This window comes from Leopardus geoffroyi, chromosome D2, assembly GCF_018350155.1.
Source record: "Leopardus geoffroyi isolate Oge1 chromosome D2, O.geoffroyi_Oge1_pat1.0, whole genome shotgun sequence".
Lineage (NCBI taxonomy): Eukaryota > Metazoa > Chordata > Mammalia > Carnivora > Felidae > Leopardus > Leopardus geoffroyi.
In genome coordinates, this window is record NC_059334.1 from 79,334,364 (window position 1) to 79,359,847 (window position 25,484).

Consider the following 25,484-nt stretch of genomic DNA (forward strand, 5'->3'; position numbering starts at 1 on the left):
ATTTTCTAGGCCAGTGGTGTGAATTGCCAGACTTGTTTAAAAAAAAAAAAAAAAAAGTCCATTCTAAAGATCCATTTGTCATAACAGAAACTACTTCAGTTGGTGGCTTGTCAGATGTGACGTGGACAATTGAGTATCGGCAGCAGGCTTCCTCATTTATGTGCCAGAACCCTTAGGGTAGGGCTGGTGGGGACAGGAGTCTTCATCAATAAGGCAGAGAAGGAAGAAGACAAGACGTGGATACATGGAGCTGTTTTTGTTTGTAACTCATGTGACAGATCTTCTCATGGGTAAGGCATTCTACAAATTCAAACCAATGTAGCCATAACCCCCCTCCCCTTTTTTTTAATTAACAGTTTACATACGGGAAAATTACTAAAAACCTAACTGGACCCTAGTTTTCAAAGAAGAAAAATCGAGATCAATAGAAGTGTTATTTTTTTATTCATGTATTACAAAAGCAAAGCTTAATTCACAATATGAACTACAGACTAGATATGGTTATTTCAGCATCAAACTGCTCTCTGGAATCCCTAAACAATGTAGTGTTTTGCAACCATACTCAGGTTTTATGTTTTGCATATAAAATATGTTCTTTACATCAAAGTACATATGAACAAAAACAAGTTGTAGAAATCATAATCCCTCTAATAAGATTATTTAATGAAAAAGTCCTTAGCAGGGAATTTCGTTAAAAATAATACATCCACTTGATAAATATCTTTGTAAAACTTAAAATGAAGTTTATCTCAACATTTTTAAAGGAATATCCCCTTTGTCAAACAATTCTGCAGATAAATGGCAAACACTTATTTCTAAAATGAAATAGCAGTGGCAAATATTCAAAGTAAAAGTCTAGCCTTTACTTGAATTTCAAGAAGTTGTAGCTATATACTAGATTAGTAAAATCTGAAACGAAATTATTCCCTGTTAATCTCTTCACAGTTTCTTAAAAAAATATTAGTGGAGATAAATTATCTATGAACTTTAAAAATCTAAACTTATGTTCACTGAACAAAAATAAATTTAGTTTCAGAGCATTGCCTGTTCACAGCAAAGTACTATAAATAGTTCACGTTCAACTTTTCCTAGCAGCTCATTTCTATAAAATATTTGATTAAAAATAAAATGGGAGAAACATATTCAACACTTAATGGAAGATAGTATCATCTTTCCATGTATAAAATTTAACTCACAGAAAATTTAAATAAAATCCTAAATCTTTTTAAAAAATACAATACTAAAAAAGTTTCTAAGGTAGATTTGATTCAAAAACTTTAGTGCATTTAGAATTAATTGTAGCGCTCAAGCACTGACGCCTTTGGAACACGGACTGTGCTCTTTTAAGTCCTAGGAAAATTATATTTCTAATTCTAGTTTATAATTATGAAAAAAAAAGATATTCTCTGTTTAAATTAAAATGTACCTTCAAAACATCTATCTTTAGTTGTCAGAAAAAAGTGTTTGTCACTATTGGGCCCAGAGTATAGAGTTAATAAACTGGTTTTAATGAGAGAGTCCTTCCTCTTTCTTTAATGAAATCTCTCATTTTCTCAGAGTATTGCTTTCGTTTGAATTGCAAAAGCTTCCAAATGACGGCAACCTGTTTCTCCTGGCAATAAAAAAATACTAGAGCCAAGTCAGATTTGGAAATGGTTGCATGAACGTGGATCTGAGCGGTGAGTGAGTGAAGCTACAAGAGAAATACAATCGTAGATGGCACAAGCCTCAGATCTGACAAGGATGAGAGTTATTGACAGTTTGGACAGACTCCTTGCTGCTCTCTCAACAATGCTGCTGAGATTAGTTTCAATTGGACATTAAACCACAAGAACTCCTTTTACTGGCTTTCTAGCATTTGGAAGGGAGAGCAGAAGATTCATTAAGTTGGCACTTGGGGGTTCTGGGGACATACACTGTCTGTGTTTCCCTTTTAGTTACTATAGATGAGCTGAGGTCTTTTTTGCTTATTAAGTGCTTAGTAGTTAGGATATTCTCCTTAAGAAGCCAATTAGTAACACTTTGTAAGATCTGAACCAAATTAAAAAATCAAACTTTTGCAAAGTACACAGAAACCAGCAGTTAGTAACAATATATTTTATTGTTTGACCAAGCCCTCTTCAGAGTAAGCTAGTTATTACACAATATAAAAACAATAGCCTCCTATTCAAAATTATTCTAGATTTAGCAAGTCTTATTTTTGTAAACAAATTAAATACCACATTTAACTGCATCTTCTATTTTCCTACTTTTTGTACCCTTTCCTACTAAGGCGGCGATTCAGTCTCCGTATAGTTTTGTCACTGTACACGAAAAACTGGCAGGACCTGCAAATAAGCATTACAACTTGAATTCACAGCAAATCTTTTAAATGGCCAATTCTGAAGGAAAAACCAGAATTTGCTCTGCACACACGTTCTCATTTTTTTAAGTATTACTTCACCACCACATTTTCCCATGTGTTACTATACCACCTCTTCTCACAAATTATGGACGATGAATGGACAGAGGGCAGGAAATGGACATTTCAGAGATTCTGTGTGTGTGTGTGTGTGTGTGTGTGTGTGTGCGCGCACACGTGTACATGTGTGTAAAGGACTGCATTTCCGAGGACTGAAATGGATGAATTCCACTGTACCTCTTTGGTCATCAAAGGAATAGAAGGAATAACAAGAGTCTCCGTTTACTTATCAACCTCGCCTGACAATAATGATGTCAGAATGGAGAATTTAAATGAAAGGTTCAAATTAAAAGAAACAAAAAGGCATCTTTACAGATAATCCTCTTATATTTCTAGCACTCTCCTGTATTTGCCTGTGGCTTTTACAATAAACCAGCATAAAAAGATAGGTGTTTAAACTGGAAATGGAATAAACAGGTATTTTAAATATTAAGCCCATTTTCAATTTAAGTTTCATTTCTTTTCAGAACTTTTACCTCATGTTTTTATAGCTTTAATTTGAAAGGAATGCACTGTTACATTTCCCCTTATGGAAAACAAAATCTACACAAAGTAGTTCTGTGATTATCAGTTGAAACGAAAGCGCGGCTTCAACTTCAGCAATGTGAACTAAACAGCATGTCAGTTAAGAGTGTTGTTAAAGGCAATTCCTCTCTGAAAACACTGAAATAAGCTGTTAATAGACTTTGGAAGAGGCGGTAATTTTACCATGCTGATTCATGGCAGAAATTACCTAGCTGCAATGTGTATGTTGAAATACCAAGAGTAGCAATAAGCTTTGAAGATTTTATGGACCATAAATATGGGAAATTTAAATGAATACCTGTTAGGATTATGACTGCACTCCAATTCTCAAATGTCTAAATGAAATGAGAAAATAGACCCCAATGTGTCTAACTGTTCTAATACATAAGTGACCCTCACCAGATTTTTATGGGGAGAAGAAAAAAAAAGGAGAAAGTTTTGTTTCCACCGTCAAACTTACATTCTATAAATATGTAGATAGACTTTAAATTAGCAGACATCTTATTAGGAATGACCCCACCCCCAGAAAAACAAAAACAACAATAAACAAAACTATAAAACACAAAGGTAAAACCAAGGAAAGCATAATGTGATTATTTTCAATCAGTGTTGGTTATGTTGTCCCCTTGCAAAATGACAGGCAAAATCATACTTGTTTTTACATTTGCAGCCACATATGTTACACTGGAAAGGATTTTCATACCCATGACATCCCATATGAATAGTGTAAAGGATGTTGTCGGCGAAGTACATATCACAGTGCTGGCAGTGGTGCAGGAGCTGAGGGTCCTGGACCGGCAGCGTGGGAGCCGGAGTGCTCGGCTGGCTGTTCCCTAGGCTGGGGGTACTGGTGTGGGCACTCGGTTCGCTGCTCGGACCTGCCACCGGACTGTAGTTCCTCTGGCTGTGGGGCGGCCGAGGCTCAGGGCTCGTGGGGGAGGAGCTCTGAGGAATACTCGCGGACACGGCGGCAACGACCGCTTGGGCAGAGGGCTGCTGCATCATGAAAGGCTTCTCATCGGGGCAGGGGACCACGTCGGGGGAGGCGGGGTTTTGGTTCTCCGGCGGTAAACTGGACAACTGTCCTGCCAGAGTCGAGAGCTGATTTAAAGGGTTGTCAACCATGAGTTCTTGTGGGTCCCTTGGCAGGCCACCCGTTGGTGCGGTTTTTGCCATACTTTCATACGAGTCGGTCTGGATATTTGGGATTTCATGGGTAAAGTCGTTAAGGTAGTCTGGCTTCTGAACCACCATGGAAGGTGGACTTAAGTTGATGAGTGCTCTTCTGCTATAGCCCAGATTGCTTGTTTTCTTCTGTAAAACTCCCCACATTTTCTTGCTGCTTAAGGAAGACCTAGTACCTTTAATTGGTACCATTTTATGCTTGCGCCTTCGATGATGGGACAGGTTACTTCGATCACTGCAGCGGAAGGAACATAATTCACATTTGTATGGTTTTTCTCCTGTATGGGAACGCATGTGGGCTTCCAGATGGCGCTCGTAAGCAGATGCGAACGGACATAAGTGACACCTATGAGGTTTCTCACCTGTTTAAAAAGAAAAATGGGGGAGAAACTGCAAAGGTAGCTCATTTGTGGAGAGTTTCATGTTTTGTCCGTTCATTAGATTTAGAAATTGTTCACATTTCTTTGCAAAGAAACCTGTACACTTAAATAAAGCTTAAGAACTCTTCAGCCACCATTTGAGACATAGAGATCCATTCTCTTCGTCAGTATCATGTAAAAGTTGTTATGGCTTCAGCTGGCATTTTGGGAAAGAGGAGCAAAACTGACAGTACCCTGTATAACAGTGACTTTACCAAAAGTATGCCTCAGCTGTATGTTCATGTACACACCTATACACGAGCACTTCTCCATACATATTCATACACACACTCACACGTACCCCTTCCTCAGAAAAAAAATACAAAAAGCCTTTCTAAAAAGTCCTTCTATTAAATAGAAAGCTCAAAATGGAAATGAGCTTCCTAGTCCAAGTATGAGTAATGCCAAGTGTCCCTTCAAAATGGCCAGTGCTTTACCTCTACCTTCCTCCTTCTCCTCTTCAGCTGCCAGAGGGGACAATTTGAGTTAGTGCCCTTAGCTGGAAATAGTGTAAAATAAGTATCTGGAATATGAGATTTGGAGTCATCGATGTAACAAATTAAGTACTGAATACTTACTATGTGTCAGCTGCTCTCTTAGGCTCTGTGGGCACCAAGAGGGCCCTGCCACAAACCCTGTCCTCAGAAGGGGTCTAGGTCAGCACCACATAGCATGAGAAACCACAGGCACACAGCTGGGACACGTGACCAGGGCTTGCCCAGGGCAGGCACAGCTAGGAGGGTTTCTCAGGAAGTGGGGTGGCTACAGCAAGACCTGCAGATTAGCAATGTAGTCTGTGACTGTACAAATGCCTTGTCCCTGGTCGGCAACTGAAACATACTAAGGATGAAGATAAAAACATTTTATCACTTCACATACCATCAGCATTAACCTGCCCAGCCTGAGAAGCAGATAAATGTTGAGAGATTACTTGGAACACGAAGAAAGATGGCTAAGGAAGGGGAAGCTCTAGAAGGGGCCTTACTTCCTCTCATTATGCTATTGTTTTGAAAAAATAGAGTAACTTCTCCATTTATCCATACCTTGTTATCAGCCATCAATGTTAAACTATTAGAACTATTTATAGGACGCATCAACCTGCCTTCCTTGGCCCCTCTCCCACCCCCAAACAAATGCCTTCTCCAGCTGTTTTTCCGTTACCTGTGTGGATTCTAATGTGTTCAATAAGCCGGGCTGTTCCTTTGCTGGCATAGTTGCAGTACCGACACTTGAGCTTCCCATCAAAGGTCCTTTCAAACCCGTCTACTAACATTCCTGAGTTTTCATCCAGAGAAACTTCAACAGATGGGTGATCGAGTCCATTTTGATCACCATCTGTTCCAGCTATAAACAAAGTATAGCAAAAGAAATTATGCATCTCAGAATCAACTCAATTTAGCATTTTGGTTTTGAGTGGTAAAAAAATCATAAATTGATAGTTAATTTAGCACAAAAGCTAAACTCGTAAGCTACAGACTTTCACTTTCTGAACTGAGGTTAATTTCACACAAAAGCAGTATCCTGTTTTTGAGGACCTTTTATAGGGGGATCTCAAATTACTTACACATACATTTTATCAGTCCTCCACATGCTTCTGAAGAAGAGAGCTGGGTATTATCCTAATGTGACAGGTGAGGAGACAGAGGGGAGTAAGGAGTAATGGCAAAGTTACACACGTTTAAGATTCTAGCCACTTCTACAAATACTATAACTGGCAGTCACGGTAATCTCCCCAATCCTAACTCTATTTACTGTAGTCTAAAGCAATTAATGTTGAGTTTTGCACTGTTCCACTTGGTTTATGCACATGTTCTAGAGGCTGGGATGCATTTAGGATCTTAACATTCTAAATAAGCACATAAAGGAAGATAGTCTATCTGATACCTCTGAATGTTAGAACTGCAAGAATTTGAAAGCTAAAAGGTATCGGTCTGGCCCTTTGTTTTTAATGTGATCCGACTACTTCTTTGTATCTATAAAGGAACTGAAGGGGCAAGTGCTCCTAATCAGGAAGACCAGAAAGCAGTGGGGACTACAAGCCTTTTCTCTTGGATCCCAGTCCAGGAACCTATAAACTCAAGTGTCAGAAGGGACATTTTTGGTGCTGCAACTTCATGGGCAAAGCACTTCTACTGCATCCCCAGGAAATAGCAGTACTATTTGTGTGAACACGTCAAGCCGCCTCCTCCACTGTTTCCTCCCTGCTTCACCAGGAGAAAAGTGATCTTGCTGGTCGGTGAAAACCCAATATCCAACAGTGCCACGGCATGAGAGGGACAAGGCTGTGTCCCCCTCTCTGATTTCTTTCTCGAGCCGGTGACTCCAAAGATTTAATGTGCATGTGTATGAATCACATGAGGAGCTTTTTAAAATACAGACTGATTCAGTAGATCTGCACTGGGAACTGACATTTTACACTTCTGACAAGCTCCCAGATGATGCCTGGCCACTGCTGTTGGCCCCTAGACTACAGGCCACAGACCATCTTCATCAGGGGTCAGCAAACCTCCCATAAGGATCAGAGAGTAAATACTTTGTGGCTTTATGGGCCACATGTTCTCTATCACAACTACTCAACTCTGCTGTTATAGCACAAAAACAGCTATAGAAAACATGTCAACAAGCAAATATAGCTCTGTTTCGATCAAATGTTACTTACCGATGCTGATGTCTGAATTTCATATAATTTGCACATTAGAGTATTGTTTTGGTTCCCCTCCCCCACCCCCCACCATTTTAAAATCTAGAAATCTCTCTTAGTTTGCAGGTCATATAAAAACAGTTAGCAGTCCAGGTGGGGTCCGTGAGCTGTGGTTTGTTGACACCTGAGCTACGTTCAGAAATAAATTCCAGTGTGTTTGGTAAGCAAACAAGATAAAGTCTGTCTGTAACAGGCCCAAATGGGTTGCTTTCTCTATTCCAGTTTGCTGTCTAAATGGGTAAACAGGTCAGCACTTTCTTCATTTTAAGAGAGAAAAAACAGAAACCCCCATCATGTCTCTGGTCTAATCCAGATTTCCTAATGGCCAAATCCTTTGTGTAGTGAAGCTGATGTTCGACCCCCTTGGGTTCCTTGTGTCGACAGTTAGCTACTAGAACTTATAAGATGGGAAGGATATTTGGAACTCCTAACCTTCCAATGAGACCATAATGCCTCTCTAGACCATGTTAGGCCCTTGGGGAAGCCTCATTCTCCCTCAACAAAAATCTGACATATGTAAAGAGGAAAACAAATTGTACTGTATCTTTCTAAGTAAAGATGGAATGATTCACATTAGTCAATAGTGGTCTTCATCATATGCATAGCTATATACAAACATTAACATATTTATGAAAAGTGAATTAATTAATAGTATTAAGATGAGTCTACCTCCCTGAAGAGCCTCTGCTTCTTTATCCCCACTAACTGATCCAGAAATCATATTCACATGATGAGTCTGTTGAGTCAGATATTCCTGGAAATCTTTCACGAAGTCCAAAGGCTCTGGTTTCTTTTCACCCATCTTTACTTTTTTCTTTTTCTTTCTTTTTTTTATTTATTTTTATTTTTTTGAAGTTTACAGTTCGTTATGCCTAGGGGGAAAAAAAGTGAAATAATTTCACACTATTTAGTGAGATCCAATATGTATTAAAACAACAGTGACAAAGATTACTATGTTCAAGGAACTAAACAAAGCTACAAAGAACACAGTACCTGCCTTTCAATATCTTACTATTTTCTTGGTGAACTAGATAAGACATACAGAAAATGTTGAATATTTAATATATTTAATATTTAAATAAACTAGGATTCAAACTTAGTCTTAAAGGATGGAATGAAATTACAAAGACAGAAAATAAGAGAAAATAAGTCCAGATGAAAGAAACAGGCACATCAGCAGGATTATCAATGGAGACAGTAAAAAAAACCAAGTGGCTCAATCAGGGCCAGAGAGAATTTTCTGGATGATGGACATATTACATATCTGCATTGCCCAATACAGTTGCTACCAGCCACACACAGCGATGAGTACTTAAAGTGTGGTGAATACAAATGACCTGAGTTTTTAATTTTATTTAATTTAAACTGAAATAGCTACATATGGCTAGTGACTATCATTTTGGACAGTAAAGGCTCTCAAATCATAGGGTTCACATGGATGAATACTCTAGAAATAAAGGTGATCTAGAACAAGGGGTGGTAAACCTCTTCCATAAAAAGGCAAGACAGTAAGTATTTTAGGCTTTGTAGGTCATAAGGTTTCTGTCGCAACTACTTAACTGTCATTATAGCTGAAAGCGGCCATAAAAAACATGAATAAATTGAGTATGGCTGTGTTCCAAAATAAAGCTTTATAGAGGCAGGCCTTAAGCCAGGTTTGGCCTACATGCCATAATTTCCCTAACCCCTGCCCTAGAAATCCAAATCACCACCTCTGCCGCTACCCATCATGCTATGAGAATGGAGGGAAAAAATTAAGAAAGAAAACAAAAAATCTGATGCTCATGTAAAGTATCATATAAGATTTTGTAACCACAAACTAAACCGATCCTCACATAGGTATAATTATGGCCCAAATTCAGAAATCAAATAATGAAAAAGTTTTCTAGTAAAAACAAGATAAGGAAGTCTAGCACCTAGGAGACAAAAGTCTTTTCTTCCAGTAAAAATATTTTTATGCAAATGTCTAAGGTCTTGTTAAATATATCTTCTGCTAAATTTTTTTCCTCATTAAATATTCCAACTATTTAATGAGTTGTTTCTATCTAAAAACACTCATCTTTGAAAGCCAGATATTCATTCAGTAGAATCAATCTAAAGATTAGTCACTTCTCAATATGTAAGTTTAACATTTTCTCAAAGCCCGGCATACACACAGAAGAGCACATAAATCCTAAGGGTAGAGCTCAATGAATTGTCATACGCTGAATGCATCCATGAAGTCAGCATCCACATGGAGAAACAGAAGGCCACCCACATCCTGGTAGCACCCCAGCACACCTTCCTGTGCTGGTCCCTGAGTCCCAGCAAGGACCCTGCGACCTCTGAAATTGCTATGGCACAGGGTTTGCATATATCAGCTTTAGATAGTGCAAAATGGTTTTTCAAAGTGCTTAAACCAGTTTACACTCTCACCAGCAGTGAACAAGAGCTCTCTTGCTCTACATCCCTGCCAACACACAGGTATTTATTGCTTTTTTCATTGTAGCCATTCCAGCGCATATATGGTGGTATCACACTGGTTTTAATTTCTATCCCTTGATGATTAATGAAGTTGTGTACTTTTTATGTTAATTAGCCATGAAGACACCCTCTATTTTCATACCCAGTGATAGCTTTCAAGTCTTTTGCTTATTTTTCTAATAGGTAAGAGTTCTTTGTAATATTCTGGATATGAGCTCTTTATTGGATATGTGGATTTCAAGCGTCTTCTCTCACTCTGTTTGCCTTTTCATTTTCCTAAAGATAACCTCATGAACACAAGTTCTTAATACAGTCCAACTTCCCCATTTCTTTCCTTCACATTTAGAGTTGTGTCCTTACCAATATCTTACTTGAGGATGTTCTTCTGTAGTTTCTTCTAAAAACTTTACTAGTTTTTTTTTTTAACCTTTCATATTTCATCTGGAATTTGTGTATGTATAGTGTGAGGTGAAGAGTCAAAATATACTTTTTTCCCAAAGAGATGTCCTAGCAACACGCATTTCATAGACTAGCCTTTCTCCACTAGATTCTATTATCACCTTTCTAAATCAGGTGATTATATATATGTGGCTCTATTTCTGGATTCTTTATTCTGTTTCACTGGTCTATTTTTGTCTATGCTCACACACCACGTGGTCTTTTTCTTTTTAACAATTTAATTTTTATTTTCTTTTGAAAGTTAGTGATGCGTGGGCAGAGTCTACACATACATATTTGCATTTGGCTGATGAAAAGAAAAGTTTCAAGAAAGTGCACAAGAAATAAAGGGCGTCAAGCACAAATGGCAACCACATTAAGAACTAAACAAACAAACCTACTCCAGTGTGATTCAAACTGCAGTGGTGGACGGGACCGTCAAATCCATAGAATCTTAAGAGCTGGAAGAAAAGTTTAGAAATCGAGTCCTCCCCCTCCTCCTTCATGATATAATCCCCCCTCTATGATCTTATGACCAGCTAGATCCTCTTCATTACATCCCTAGTCAGCAATTCTCTTCTCCCCCCTATAGCTAACATGTCTGCTGAACTCAGTCATCCCTTAAATGGCATGATAATTTTTTTTAGATTCCTTCTGAATTTTTTCTAGGAGGTGTCACAAATTATGATATCCGCTCCTGGCATGATATATCAGAGAATCTTCTAAGGATGGAAGGAGCAGGGGGAATGTAAACAACCTCCTTTGACTGCTATTTAGATGTTTCAAAGAGCTAAATATTTCAAAAGTTATTTCAACCAAATGGAGATTTACACAATACATGTATGTCTCCAAACAGTTTTTTTTAACTAAATGGGATTTTTAGTAGATATTCTGATAGTTTTACTATATTAGGTATTTATACACACACACACACACACACACACACACACACACACACACACACACATTTTTAGTGATTCATCACTTACATATAACACCCAGCACTCATCCCAACAAGTGTCCTCCTTAATACCTTAGCCCATCCCCTCACCCAACACTCCTCCAACAACACTGTTCTCTGTATTTAAAAGTCTCTTATGGTTTGTCTCTGTTTTTATATTGTTTTTGTGTCCTTTCCCTTATGTTCATCTATTTTATATCTTAAATTTCATGAGTGAAATTTGTCTGAATATTTGTCTGACTTACTTCATTTAGCATAATATACTCTAGTTCTATCCACGTTGTTGCAAACTGGAAGATTTCATTCTTTTTGATTGCTGAGTGAGATTCCATTGTATATATACCACATCTTCTTTATCCATTCAGTTGATGGACATTTGGGCTCTTTCCATACTCTGGCTATTGTTGATAGTGCTGCTATAAACATTGGAGTGCATGTGCCCCTCTGAATCAGCACCCCTGTATCCTTTGGATAAACACCTAGTAGTGCAATTGCTGGGTCATGGGGTAGATCTATTTTTAATTTTTTGAGGAACTCCATACTGTCTTTTGGAGTGGCTGCACCCATCTGCATTCCCACCAGCAGTGCAAAAGGGTTCCTCTTTCTCCACATCCTCACCAACATGTTGTTGCCTGAGTTAATTTTAGCCATTCTGACAGGTGTGAGGTGGTAACTCACCATTGTTTTGATTTTTATTTTCCCGATGAGTGATGTTGAGCATCTTTTCACATGTCTGTTAGCCATCTGGATGTCTTCTTTGGAAAAGTGTCTATGCCTTTTGTCCATTTCTTCATTGGATTATTTGTTTTTGGGGTGTTGAGTTTGGTTAGGTTCTTTATAGATTTTGGATACTAACCCTTCATCTGACATGTCATTTGCAAATATCTTCTCCCATTCTGTAGGTTACTTTTGCTGTTTCCTTCACTGTGCAGAAGCTTTTTATCTTGATGAGGTCCCAATAGTTCATGTTTGCTTTTGTTTCCCTTGCCTCCAAAGACATGTTGAGTGAGTTGCTACAGCTGAGGTTGAAAAGGTTGTTGCCTGTTTTCTCCTGTAGGATTTTGATGGATTCCTGTCTTATGTTTAGGTCTTTCATCCATTTTGAGTTTATTTTTGTGTATGGTGTGAGATAGTGGTCCAGGTTCATTTTCTGCATGTCGCTGTCCAGTTTTCCCAACACCATTTGCTGAAGAGACTTTTTTTTCCATTGGATATTCTTTCCTGCTTTGTCAAAGACTAGTTGGCCATACATTTGTGGGTCCATTTCTAGGTTCTCTATTCTGTTCCAGTGATCTATGTGTCTGTTTTTGTGCCAGTACCATACTGTCTTGATAATTACAGCTTTGTAATACAGCCTGAAGTCCAGAATTGTGATGCCTCCAGCTTTGGTTTCCTTTTTCAGGACTACTTTGGCTAACTGGAGTCTTTTCTGGTTCCATACAAATTTTAGGACTGTATGTTCTAGCTCTGTGAAATGCGGGTGTTATTTTGATAGGGACTGCATTGAATATGTAGATTGCTTTGGGTTGTATCAACATTTTAACAATATTTGTTCTTCTGATCCATGAGCATGGAATGTTTTTCCATTTCTTTGTGTCCTTTTCCATTTCTTTCATAAGCTTTCTATAGTTTTCAGCATATACATTTTTCACCTCCTTGGTTAGGTTTATCCCTAGGTATTTTATGGTTTTTGGTGAAATTGTAAATGAGACTGATTCCTTGGTTTCTCTTTCTGCTGCTCCATTATTGGTGTATAGAAATGCAACCGATTTCTACACATTGATTTTATATCTTGCGACATTGCTGAACTCATGAATCAGTCCCAGCAGGCTTTTGGTGAGTCTTTTGGGTTATCCACATAGAGTGTCATGCCATCTATGAAGAGTTAGTTTAACTTCTGCCTTGCCAATTTGTATGCCTTTTATTTTTTTGTGTTTTCTGATTACTGAGGCTAGGACTTCCAAAACTATGTTGAATAACAGTGAGGAGAGTGGATATCGACTTTAGATCGTGTTCTTGACTTTAGAGGGAAAGCTCTGTTTTTCCCCATTGAGAATCATATTCATGATGGGTCTTTCATATATGGCTTTTATGATCTTGAAGTCTGATCCTTCCTTCTATCCCTACTTTCTGGAAGGTTTTATCAAGAAAGGATGCTGTATTTTGTCAGATGCTTTTTCAGCATCTATTGAGACAATCATGTGGTTCTTATCCTTTCATCACAATGTGATGTATCACATTGATTGATTTGTGGATATTGAACCAACCCTGCATCCCAGGAATAAATTCCAGCCGATCATGGTGAATAATTCTTTTAATGTATTGTTGGATCATGTTTGCTAGTATTATTGAGAATTTTCCCATCCATGTTCATCAGGGAAATTGGGTCTGTAGTTCTCCTTTTTAGTGGGGTCTTTGGTCTGGTTTGGTTTGAAATCAAGGTAATGCTGGCCTCATAGAATGAGTTTGGAAGTTTTCCCTCCATTTCTATTTTTTGGAACTGCTTCAAAAGAACAGATGTTAAGTCTTGTTTAAATGTTTGGTGGAATTCCCCTGGAAAGTCATCTAGCCCTGGACTCTTGTTTGTTGGGAGATTTTTGATTACTAATTCAATTTCTTTACTAGTTATAGGTCTGTTCAAATTTTCTACTCCTTGTTTCAGTTTTGGTAGTTTGGATGTTTCTAGGAATTTGTCCATTTCTTCCAGATTGCCCAATCTGGTGGCATATGATTGCTCATAATATTCTCTTATTATTGTTTGCATTTCTGCAGTATTAGTTGTGATTTCTCCTCTTTCATTTGTGATTTTATTTATTTGGGTCCTTTCCTTTTTCTTTTTGAACAATCTGGCCAGGGTTTATCAATTTTGTTAATTCTTTCAAAGAACCAGCTCCTGGTTTCATTGACCTGTTCTACTGGTTTTGTTTTGTTTTTTTTTTTTAATTTCAATATTATTGATTTATGCTCTATTCTTTATTATTTCCCATCTTCTAGTTTTGGGCTTTATTTGCAGTTCTTTTTCCAGCTCTTGTAAGTGAAGGCTAGGTTGTATATTTGAGACCTTTCTTCCTTCCTTGAGAAGGCCTGGATTGCTATATACTTCCCTCTTATGACCACCTTTGCTGCATCCCAGACGTTTTGGGCTGTCATGTTTTCATCTCCACTGGTTTCCATGTACTTTTGAATTTCCTCATTAATTTCTTGGTTAACCCATTCATTCTTTACTAGGGTGTTCTTTAATCTCCAAGTATTTATGGTCTTTCCAAATTTTTCTTGTAGTTGACTTCAAGTTTCATAGCATTTTGGTTTAAAAATATGCACAGTATGACCTCTATCTTTTTGTACTTGTTGAGGGCTATTTGTGTCCCAGTATGTGATCTATTCTGGAGAATGTTCCAGGTGCACTCAAGAAAAATGTGTATTCTACTGCTTTAGGATGAAATGTTCTGAATATATTTGTTAAGTCCATCCAGTCCAGTGTATCATTCAAAGCTAGTTTCCTTGTTGATTTTCTGCTTAGCTGATCTGTCCCTTGTTGTAAGTGGGGTGCTGAAGTCCCCTACTATTATGGTATTATCACCAATGAGTTTCTTTATGTTTGTGGTTAATTGATTTATATATTTGGGTGCTTCCACATTGGGGGCATAAATATTTACAACTGTTAGATCTTTTTGGTGGATAGACCCCCTTAATTGTGATATAATGCCCTTCTTCATCTCTTGTTACAGTCTCTATTTTATTTTAAAATCTAGTTTCTCTGATATAAGTATGGCTACTCCAGCTTTCTTTTGAACACCATTAGCATGATAGATGGTTCTCCATCCCCTTACTTTTAATCTGCAGGTGTCTTTAGTTCTAAAATGGGTCTCTTTTAAGCTGCATATAGATGGGACTTGTTTTCTTACCATTGTGATACCCTATGTCTTTTGATTGGAGTTTTTAATCCATTGACATTTAGAGTGAGTAGTGAATAAATTCAGTACCACCGTGTTGCTGTTTCTGGTGATGTTCTCTGGTCCTTTGTAGTCTTTGTTGTGTCCAATCTTTTTTGTTTCATTTCGTCTTTTATCCACTCAAAGACTCCCCCTTAAAATTTCTTCCAGGGCTGGTTTAGTGGTCATGAACTCCTTTAGTTTTTGTTTGTCTGGGAAACTCTTTCTCTCTCCTATTTTGAATGACAGCCTTTCAGGATAAAGAATTCTTGGCTGCATATTTTTCCAATTCAACACATTGAATATATCCTACCACTCCTTTCTGGCCTGCCAAGTGTCTGTGGATAGCTCTGCTGCAAACCTGACTGGTCTTCCCTTATAGGTTAAGGCTAATTTTTTCCCTTGCTGCTTTCATAATTCTTTCCTCATCTGTGTATTTTGTGAATTTGACTATGATACGCCTTGGTGATGGTCGGTTTTTGCTAAATCTAATGGGAGTTCTTTGTGCTTCTTGGATTCTGATCTCTGTGTCCTTCCCCAGATTAGGAAAGTTTTCTGCTATAGTTTGCTCACATAAACCTGCCCCTTTTTCTCTCTCTTCATCTTCTGGAACCCCTGTGATTCAGATGTTATTCCTTTTTAATAAGTCACTGAGTTCTCTAAATCTTGTATCGTGTTCTTTTGCCTTTGTTTCCCTCTTTTTTCTCTGCTTCATTATTCTCCATAATTTTGTGGTCTACTTCCTCCATCCTTGCCATCGTGGCGTCCATTTGAGACTGCATTTTGCTTGCAGCATTTTTAATTTCGTCCTGACTAGATTTTACTTCTTTTATCTCTGCAGAAAGGGATTCTATGTTTTTTTCAACCCAATCTAGTATTCTTATTATCATGGTTCTAAATTCTAGTTTAGACATTTTGCTTATATCTGTGTTGATTAAGCCCCTGCCTGTCATTTCTTCCTGTTCTTTCTTTTTGGGTGAATTCCTTCATTTGCCATTTTGGAGGAATAAGAAAGTTAATGAAATAAAAGTTAAAAATTAAAAACAAAACAAAAAAATGAAATAAAAGAAGTTTGATCCTAGGTGTGTTTTGGTCTGCTTGTTGAAAGGTTGATAAAATAGTGTAAAAATAAAAAAGGGCAAGAAAAGAAAAAAAGAGAAAAAGGTTAAAAAATGTATTTTTTATAAGCCCTAAATATTTTATTAGATTTTTTTTTAAACGTTTATTCATTTTGGAGAGACAGAGAGACAGAGCATGAGTGGGGGAGGGGCAGAGATGGATGGAGACACAGAATCTGAAGCAGGCTCCAGGCTCTGAGCTGGCAGCACAGAGGCCGACACAGGGCTCAAGCTCATGAAGCATGAGTTCACGACCTGAGCTGAAGTTGGATGCTTAACCAACTGAGCTACCCAGGAACCCCTAAAAATTTTTAAACTTAAAAAAAAATTTTTATATAATAAAATAAAACTAAATAGAATGAAAAATTTTTAAAAATAAAAAATAAGGTAAAAAAACAAAAAAAAGAAAAATACATTTTTTTCTTTCTGTATCCATGCAAAAGAAAATGAAAAAAAAAAACCAATTTACACAAAACCAGAAGCAGAAAAACAAATAAATGAACCAGCAAACAGAATTAAATCCAAATGAAGTTACATCCAATTACCCCTAGAACTCAAACTACGAAGTACTCTATAGTCTGTACACTAAGCAGGTAGAGGGACTTGTTCTAGGAGATATGCTCGGAGGGAGCATTTGGGCAGGGCTTGGTGTAATGGCTCCATTCTCCACTAGGTAGCGCTGCTTAGCTTACTGAGGTGGATCGGTGTGGTGCCCATGTGTGTGTGCAGGAGATAGAAATGGCTTTACCCAGCTCCCTAGTCTCTGGCACAGGAACTCCATGTTCTCACCAACCCATGATCAAGCACCCCTCCTTTGTCTCAGGCCTCCGTCCACTCCCCACCTCTACTCTGTCCATGTCCAAGCTGTCCGCCTACCAGGCGGCACCTCCCTCCAGAGTTTTGATCCCAGGTGGGGTTGTGTTTCAAAACCCCACACTTTGGGGCGCCTGGGTGGCTCAGTCAGTTACATGTCCGACTTCGGCTCAGGTCATGATCTCGCGGTCCGTGAGTTCGAGCCCCACGTCGGGCTCTGTGCTGACAGCTCAGAGCCTGGAGCCTGTTTCAGATTCTGTGTCTCCCTCTCTCTCTGACCCTCCCCCCATTCATGCTGTGTCTCTCTCTGTCTCAAAAATAAATAGACGTTAAAAAAATTTTTTTTTTCAAAACCCCACACTTTGAGAGAACCCTGTGGCTTGGACCCACTATGACTCTCTGGGGGAAGGTCTTGCTGCACAATGGCCAGGTGCCTGCTGGCCCCAGAAAACGTTTGTGTGATCATGCAGCCACAGGGATTCAGAGATTGTGGCAAATCACAATACCCAGCTGGCATCAGGTTTCACTACACTCTGGCATATATGTCCCAATACCAGCAAACGTGTCTGCTCTCCGGAGTCCACTGGGACCTTTGTCTGTGGGAAGGCCGTATGGCCTCACCAAATGCTCTCCAAGCAGGGGAACCATTTCTCCCCATGTGGCATGCGGACCCCTCAGACCCTGCTGCCTGCTCCTGGGGATTCACCCTATTTCCTCACCAGAGCACCACCAGCCACTGGGCTCCAGAACTTCAGACTCTGTGCTCCAATGTTTATAGAATCCTGGTGGTATTGAAACCCTCTCCTTTCTTCCTGTCAATGGTTTTGGGGAACAGATTTCTTGTTCAGTCCCCTGTGTTTTCACTCTTCCTCTCTCTTTCTCTAGCTACTTTCGAGGGAGTGTTTTTCCTGCACTCTCCCAATGCACCACACTCTCCACCTTTCTCTGTCCTCTCTCCACAAAAACAGCTCCCTACCCTCCGCTGCTTTTGTCTTCCCCAGTTCACCTCTCTGCACTGCATACCTGCCCAGTTCTGTGGCTCAGGTTATGCAGACTGTTGTGTTAATCCTCAGATCAATTTCCTAGGTGTGCAAAATGGTTTGGTGCTAATCTAGCTGCACTTCAGGGATGAGACACACTGAGGATCTCCATGCTGCTTGCCTAATAATAATTAGGCAGTCCTAATAACAAAAATCTTAATAACTCAGGTACTAAGGTCCACCAGTACGTTTTTCTTCTTCAAGAATGTCTGGACTAGTCTGGGTACTTTTCAATCTGTTTTCCAAAGCATGAACTGTGGAGTTGAGAAATGAGAAGGCTCCATGACAGCACATTTCCCAATTAACAGCAGCTTGGTTGATATTTTAAGACCAAAACTTCTGTTTTAACTAACAAGAACTCTAATAGATCTAGACTAACCCTTAACTATGTCACTCCTGTAGCATGCTGTACTATACAATACTGCAGTGATATTTTAGGAACTAATGGAAGGACACAGGGCAGTTTTTGGTTTCCCTTATTTACTGGCCCCAGACTGATTTTTATTTAATATCTGTATTTCTTGTCTTTCTCTCTCCTCACATCTAACTTGTTCTTTATTCTGAACATATCTATCCAAGTAAGGATGTGCAAATGACCAAATTTTCACTGTTCTTAATGCAACATTTGTGAATAGTTCTTTTCCTCCCTTCTTAGAAGATGTTTAGGGGTTTTTAAAAGGTATTGTTATTACTACATCTTTTGTTTTCTAGAAAGTTGAGGCCACTGAAAGTCTATCCTCTAGATAAACAGAGTATTACGGTATTAGGCCAAACGTACTAGCTTGAAGACTCTAAACAGAAACTTCTCTCAGCCACAGTTTCTTATTTTGTAAAATGGGATAGTACCAACTGGCAATGCTGTTTTAAGTTTTACAGGTATGTATACGTAAAGTACCTCACAACCTGTGTAGCATACGGCATGTTCTCAGATAACAGTAGCTATTTTGCAGCAAAAAAATGGTTATACCCGAGGTCAAAAAATTCTTCCTGTCCCAGATTTTTTTTCCCTTTTTCTCAGTTCATCAACTGAGCATCATAAGCTATCATTTTATATATATGTTCTTTAGTTACAATGAAACACACATGGTCTACCCTCGTCTCATTAATTCCCATAGCCCAAATTGCGATTTCCCAAACTCATATCTTATTTTACTCTTAGGCCACCTCTTTAAATCATTTGCTTTAGTCTGGCTCAACTTTCTCAGTCTTAAGGATCATTGTTGGTTTCTGAACAAGTTTGTTTCAGTTACTTTTTCCCATCTTACCATGCTTATCTAAACTGGTTCTCTCTGCTTCCTAATCAGTGTATTACTAATTGTTCCATGACTATTGTTGATTCTGCTCATTTGTCCTTTAAAATTTAACCTTTGAGGGGCGCCTGGGTGGTTCAGTCGGTTAAGCGTCCAACTTCGGCTCAGGTCATGATCTCGCAGTTCTTGCGTTCGAGCCCCGCATCGGGCTCTGTGCGGACAGCTCAGAGCCTGGAGCCTGCTTCCGATTCTGTGTCTCCTTCTCTCTCTGTTCCTCCCCTGCTCACGCTCTGTCTCTCTCTTTCTCAAAAATAAATAAAGATTAAAAAAAATTTTTAATTTAACCTTTGATCAGGGGCAAAAAAAAAAGGTGAGCCAGTCAGCTCCAATGAAAAAGGTTATTAAGAATAAGATCAGGGGCGCCTGGGTGGCGCAGTCGGTTAAGCGGCCGACTTCAGCCAGGTCACGATCTCGCGGTCCGTGAGTTCGAGCCCCGCGTCGGGCTCTGGGCTGATGGCTCAGAGCCTGGAGCCTGTTTCCGATTCTGTGTCTCCCTCTCTCTGCCCCTCCCCCGTTCATGCTCTGTCTCTCTCTGTCCCAAAAATAAATAAACGTTGAAAAAAAAAAAAAAAAAGAATAAGATCAACAATAATTGGTAGTAAGATTATAACTCAATAAAAGGGAAAGGGAAAAAAGGACAACAAAACACACACGGGTGGGAAACAGTGTAAAGATATACATAAAAAGGTATGAAATACAGCAGACAGATTAATCAAATGAGTTCCAGAAAAATAAAAAGATAAGCCAAGAGAAATGTCTTTCAAAAAAATAACAATCAAGAAATTCCAAAATTAAAGATGTCTTTCAGACAGAAAGGGATCACAGAGTGCAAAACAGAACCTATGATAATAAAATAACAGACACATTTTGAAATTTTAAAACCTCAAAGAAGATAAAGAGAACATAAAACTACTCAGAGGAAAAAAAGGCAATCTACCCACGTAAAAAAAAACCAATCAGACTGATATCTGAGTGTCAAACAGTAGGTGCAAGAAAACAGCAGAGTAATCATTCACTCAAATTTAGAATGTTTAAAATTCCTCAAGTTGATATAGGGTATCTTCCAAAAATCTACATCACAATTAACAGAAAATTTAGTTGCATTCCCTTTGGAATCAAGAACAAGACAAGGATGCTTGCTATTACTACTGCTACTCAATAAAGTCCTAGAGGTAGAGGCCCCCCACAATAAGAGAAAAAAGAAATAAAAGGGATGAGGATTGGTAAGGCCCTACAGATTGTCTGTGTCCTAATTATAAAAGTTGTAATTAAGAAAGAAATCCTGGTATTTACATTACAACTTAGCATCACTTCTTGCTAATCAGTTCATATGAAAACTGAGATGTGTCCACTGGAAAATATCTGAATACGCTTTGATAGTCTTCAAAAAGCAAGATAAATCTTACCAACTCCTGATTAGAAGGCCTAACATTGCTATGGTACAACATGTGACCATGCAGAAAAAAAAATGCGTGAGATTGCCAGTAAGCAAGCAGAAGAAAATGGTATTTTTATACATGCATCTCAAGTTTTAAGAACACAAATGAACCTAATTACAGAGGATGGCTGGCATATTTTGACAGTCTTGGCTATTATCACATTGTCACATTATAAATTTCACTGCGTTCTCTGCCATAAATTGTGTGATTTTCAATCATAATGCATGATGGACTTTAAAAAAAAAGAATGCCTACGAAAAAAGGGAAGATCACAACACTGTAAATATGGGGAGAAAACTGTTCTTAAATTAGAGTTTTAAATATATTGATGAGTTTTAACCTCTGATATTTCTGCAATGGTTCAGAAATTACGTGTCATTCCATCCCTAAGCATTTTTTATGCTCCCTTGACCTATATCACATCTATCTCTCTCACACCCTCTCTTACTTTCTCTCTCTCTTTTGCGCACGCGCGTGTACACACACACACACACACACACGACAGGCCCTTGCCTAAATCTGAATGGAGTCTTTGGTTCAAAATCCAGCTCTCTCCATCTCAAGCCACTATTTCTAATCAACAGTAAATAGAAAAAGAACAATAACTGAAACTACGGAACACTTCCTAATATCAAAAGAAAATAAAGGTTTCATATCCAAACCCTCTTCCTGTCTTTAATAATCATCAGTCTCTGAAAATTTAATCTAAGAACTTCACAAATTAACTGAAATCTGGAGATGCCCCTAAGACACTGATAAATTTAAAAACCTCTCCAAACATACCATAAAAATCTACTTTAAGAAATCAGCAAACGGGGCGCCTGGGTGGCGCAGTCGGTTAAGTGTCCGACTTCAGCCAGGTCACGATCTCGCGGTCCGTGAGTTCGAGCCCCGCGTCGGGCTCTGGGCTGATGGCTCAGAGCCTGGAGCCTGTTTCCGATTCTGTGTCTCCCTCTCTCTCTGCCCCTCCCCCGTTCATGCTCTGTCTCTCTCTGTCCCCAAAATAAATAAACGTTGAAAAAAAAAATTTAAAAAAAAAAAAAAAAAAAGAAATCAGCAAACTATAATGTTTTTACTGGAGGTATCTTTTCCACAAGCCATGAATTCAACACCTTGGGACTTGTTAGCCAAAATATAACTTACACAAAATTTCAAAATGGAAGATCATGTCATCAGAAAAAGAAACATATTTGAATTCTCCAATTGTATTACAGATTTGAGTGGTGTATTCCTAACCTGACCTATTCTTTCTACTAAATGATATCTAATTATATCAACCATGGAAGAATTATTCCCGTTCCTTATGATACGGCAAAACTTTTGTGTCTCCCCTGTGATTACTCTGATTAAAGTTAAGTTGGGTCTAGTATGGTACTCCCTGGGGTGTAGGTACATGTCTGTATAAACTGGGTAGAATGTACCTTAACCATTTTTATGCCAATAGTTTCTCCCAAATTACCCATTCGAGGCTCAAAAATAAGGTTCTTACAAAACAGCCAGAGGCTACCCAGTGAAGGAAAGAAGCATTTAAGAAACAAACTTTGGGATCCCAAAAGAACATGAAAACCTCACCTTTAAGCAGGTAACTTAAAACGATTCTCCAACCTTTCTTGGTTTCTGATATTGGTGTATGAAGTTTTCCGATATTTGTTTTTCAGTCTCACACTATAAATGGGAAGTTGTTGATACACATACAAGTGCACACACATAAACCCTCTCTTAACCAGGAGCTAACAAAACAGGCATCATGATGTGAATTAGAAGACAGCCACAACCATGAAACAGCAGTGACATAAGAACCAGAAGAATTCTCTATGACCTACCTTCCCCCCAAAGTCTATTTTTTTATTAGCTATGGGAAATTTTTGAAAACAACATGATACAGGAATAGAAATATCTATATTATTCACCTACTCTTTGGGGGTTACTAACCATAAGGTTAGAAAACTGAGCAACCAACTTACTTATACAACAGCCAAATTTGGTGGTTAGGTATGCCTCTACAAAAGTGACTGCAGCTTAATAGATGTGCTTATTTTTATGGCCTAATAATTACAGTCACTGAAAGATTTACTTTGCCATGGAATACACATCAATGGAGAAAGGAGCCTGACAAATGAGGACTGATTTGTAGAGAGAGAGAGACGCAGACTCTTCAAAGATAATTAGGACACATTTCCTTCGATTACACAATCGTCCAAAACAAATTCTTTGAAAGCAAAAAGGGACATTATAAGGCTTTGAGAAATCAGAAAACATAACATAAAAGTAAAACATAAAGTTAGAAGATATCCAAAACAGGAGCTACACACTCTAACCTTTTCACCCCAAATCAGTTCCTCCTTTTTCTTGCCACTCCAACATTGATGAAATGAAGAGTAATCGAAATTTACTCTGGAGACACACCAAGGGACTCCAAAAGGCCATGGAGGGAATTTCAACTAAAATTGAAAAGCCATACAGAGTTCTGCAAAGAAAAGCACACCACAAATCAAAACCTTTATGACAAAAAGTTAACTAGCATCTACAGGTTTAAGCTAAGAAAATAACCTGTGCCAATTTTACCATTCCCAGAAAACTAAACTAGTAGAAAATGAAAGAACAAAGCAACAAGTTTATTTCAACAAAAGCTACGAAGAACCACCAAAGAATAACAAGCACTAATTTGACTTTTTCCACCCACTGGTGGATTTCTTAAGATTTCGTTTTGGCAAATTCTCAATATTGTTTATTTTCTTAAACTCAAGTTATCAATTTCATTTGTGCACAGTATTGTACACTTACAGAGTCAGGCTTAGTACTGCTGAACAACTACAGTTGCATAAAAATAATGCCCTAGTCCTAGGGAAACATTTGTGGGAAAGGGCTAAAAAGGAAACCTCCAAGCACACCCCACAACGAACGAACACTTGATTCCCCTCTTTATTATGCTCTCTATCGCAATCCCAAACACGTAGGGTTTTCTAGGAAACGGTTTGAACCCCTAGGGGGCAAAAAAACACCAAACATCTCAATTCCCCATAACGATTTCCCAACAATATATTAATCAGTAGCTGTTGAAGGCATGTCATAAATTAAAATAAAATGCGATTTTAAAACTAACTGTCCAGATGTTTAAAATTTTGTTTTAAATAAGTTTTGTTTCTTCAAAACCGAATTTTCCTTAGATCTCACAATTTAAAGTACCTTTATTTCTTCTCCCAATTGTCACTTCCCATTAGGGTTCCCAATAGCACATTAAGGGGACACTACACGGGCCACGTGGTCAGTGGTAGCTGGAACCGGTTTAACCTCAATTCAAATTCAGTTACAGAGCACTTAATAGTTGCACTGCTTGGTTACCCGCACTATAGACAATTTATTAAGAGACTTAAGCCTGCGTGAACTTGAATGGGTCTTCGCTGCAAAGCCCTCCCCAAACCTCACATCTCCCAAAATGAGAGTGCATAAACAGCAGAAACTAACCCAGGCAGGACCATTAGATAACAGAGGTTTTAAAAGTCCTCCCAAGGAGCAGCCCAGGACTGGCGTCGGGGCAGCATCCTCATAAGGATTCGGAACACTTAGGGGTCCCGCGCCTCGTCTAACCCCCAGGCCCTGGGACCCGGTGAAGACGCAAACCTCGGGGAGACCCCCGCACGACCACCTGTCAGAGCGAGAAGCAGCTCCCTACCCAGGAGTCACCAGCCCCTGCCTACAGGCGCCGCTCCCTCGGGGCTCCCGGAACCGAGAAACAGCACATTCCGCACTCGGGCCAAGAACACCCTGGGTCGCGACCCTGCTGACCGACCGACCACGCCCAACCTTCCGCTGAGACTGAGTCCCGAGCGGGGTCAGCCGGCCCGCTGCGAACTCGACTCTCGTCTCCCGCCGCTCCTTCTTAACTGTCCTGCTCAGCTGTGTCGCCGCCTTCCGAGCCGGAAGCCTGCTACTTACCACCTGACCACCGCACCGAGTAACTCCCACCGCCTTGTTTAATGCCGCTACCGTCGCCGCCGCCGCCGTCTTCGTCACCGTCGCCGCCGCCGCCATGTTTGTTGTGTCTCCGACTCTCTTCCCGCCCCACAGCCTTGTCGAAGTCTCGCGTGAGCAGGGCTTATGGCAAAGGCGGAGAGGGAGCTGTGTGTCTCTCTTGAGGTTCCGTAGGCACCAGGGGGCGGGGCCAGGGAGGTGTGCTGGGGTGGGGGCGGGGCCTGACCCCGCCCTCAGGCCCCGCCCCTAAGCGCCGGCCCTGGGCCCGGAGGCGCTGAGAAAGGACTTCGCTGGATTGGCACAGTCGCATCTCCTGCAACACCCATGGAGGGAGCCGCGGTTTGGCTGCTGCGCGGAAGCGCGCTGGTGAGTGCGCTGGTGGCGGTCGCCCTGGGGGTCTGAGACGACCTTGGCCTCGGCGGCGGGGTCTTCTAACGGGACCCAGGAGCCCTCTCCACGTCCCGGGTCCTAGCCTCCTTCTCTCCTCCGGGTCGGTCTCAGACCCTTCACCGAGGGCCGACCTCCCACCAGGCCTCTGGGCGAGCCGGCCTCCGCTTCTGTAAGGAGGGCCGGGAGTAGCAGCTGGTGAAAAGGGGTCTGGGAGATGTTCTCGAAGCTTCTTTGAGGGAGCAGGCATTCTGCCCTTAGTCGGAGTGCCGTGACTCCCAGATGTCCTTTGCAAATCTTTGGGCCCTGAGCCTCGGATC

The 25,484-nt window shown here is 39.8% G+C and overlaps 2 protein-coding genes across 5 annotated transcripts in view; one reads left to right on the forward strand and one right to left on the reverse strand.

The window, feature by feature from the left end:
• Nucleotides 1-421: 421 nt before the first annotated feature.
• Nucleotides 422-24,855, reverse strand: IKZF5 (IKAROS family zinc finger 5). Of its 4 annotated transcripts, none has more exons than XM_045439770.1 (5): nucleotides 24,742-24,855; nucleotides 23,124-23,272; nucleotides 7,961-8,163; nucleotides 5,752-5,934; nucleotides 422-4,533 (listed from the first exon to the last, which is right to left on the reverse strand). In XM_045439770.1, exons 3-5 carry the CDS (start codon nucleotides 8,091-8,093, stop codon nucleotides 3,590-3,592), a joined length of 1,260 nt encoding a protein of 419 aa, XP_045295726.1. In that variant the 5' UTR covers nucleotides 8,094-8,163; nucleotides 23,124-23,272; nucleotides 24,742-24,855; the 3' UTR covers nucleotides 422-3,589. The 4 variants fall into 4 exon arrangements, with proteins under 4 accessions (XP_045295726.1, XP_045295727.1, XP_045295728.1 ...); XM_045439771.1 differs by lacking the exon at nucleotides 24,742-24,855 and adding an exon at nucleotides 24,479-24,599; XM_045439772.1 differs by lacking the exon at nucleotides 23,124-23,272 and having other exon boundaries at nucleotides 24,742-24,853.
• Nucleotides 24,856-24,858: 3 nt separating this feature from the next.
• Nucleotides 24,859-25,484, forward strand: part of ACADSB (acyl-CoA dehydrogenase short/branched chain) — a 36,680-nt gene continuing 36,054 nt past the window's right edge. Inside the window, exon 1 of the mRNA XM_045439766.1 lies at nucleotides 24,859-25,143. Within this exon, the coding sequence (XP_045295722.1) occupies nucleotides 25,102-25,143 (42 nt within the window). The 5' untranslated portion in view covers nucleotides 24,859-25,101. The remainder of the gene's footprint in view (nucleotides 25,144-25,484) is intronic.

Excerpts from the sequence above, each read along its gene's own strand:
- IKZF5 (XM_045439770.1), bottom strand. The coding sequence starts at position 8,093 with ATGGGTGAAAAGAAACCAGAGCCTTTGGACTTCGTGAAAGATTTCCAG. Across the intron at positions 5,935-7,960 it reads AGCAGAGGCTCTTCAGGGAG|CTGGAACAGATGGTGATCAA; the intron begins GTAGACTCATCT and ends CTTTGTTTATAG. Across the intron at positions 4,534-5,751 it reads ACACATTAGAATCCACACAG|GTGAGAAACCTCATAGGTGT; the intron begins GTAACGGAAAAA and ends CTTTTTAAACAG.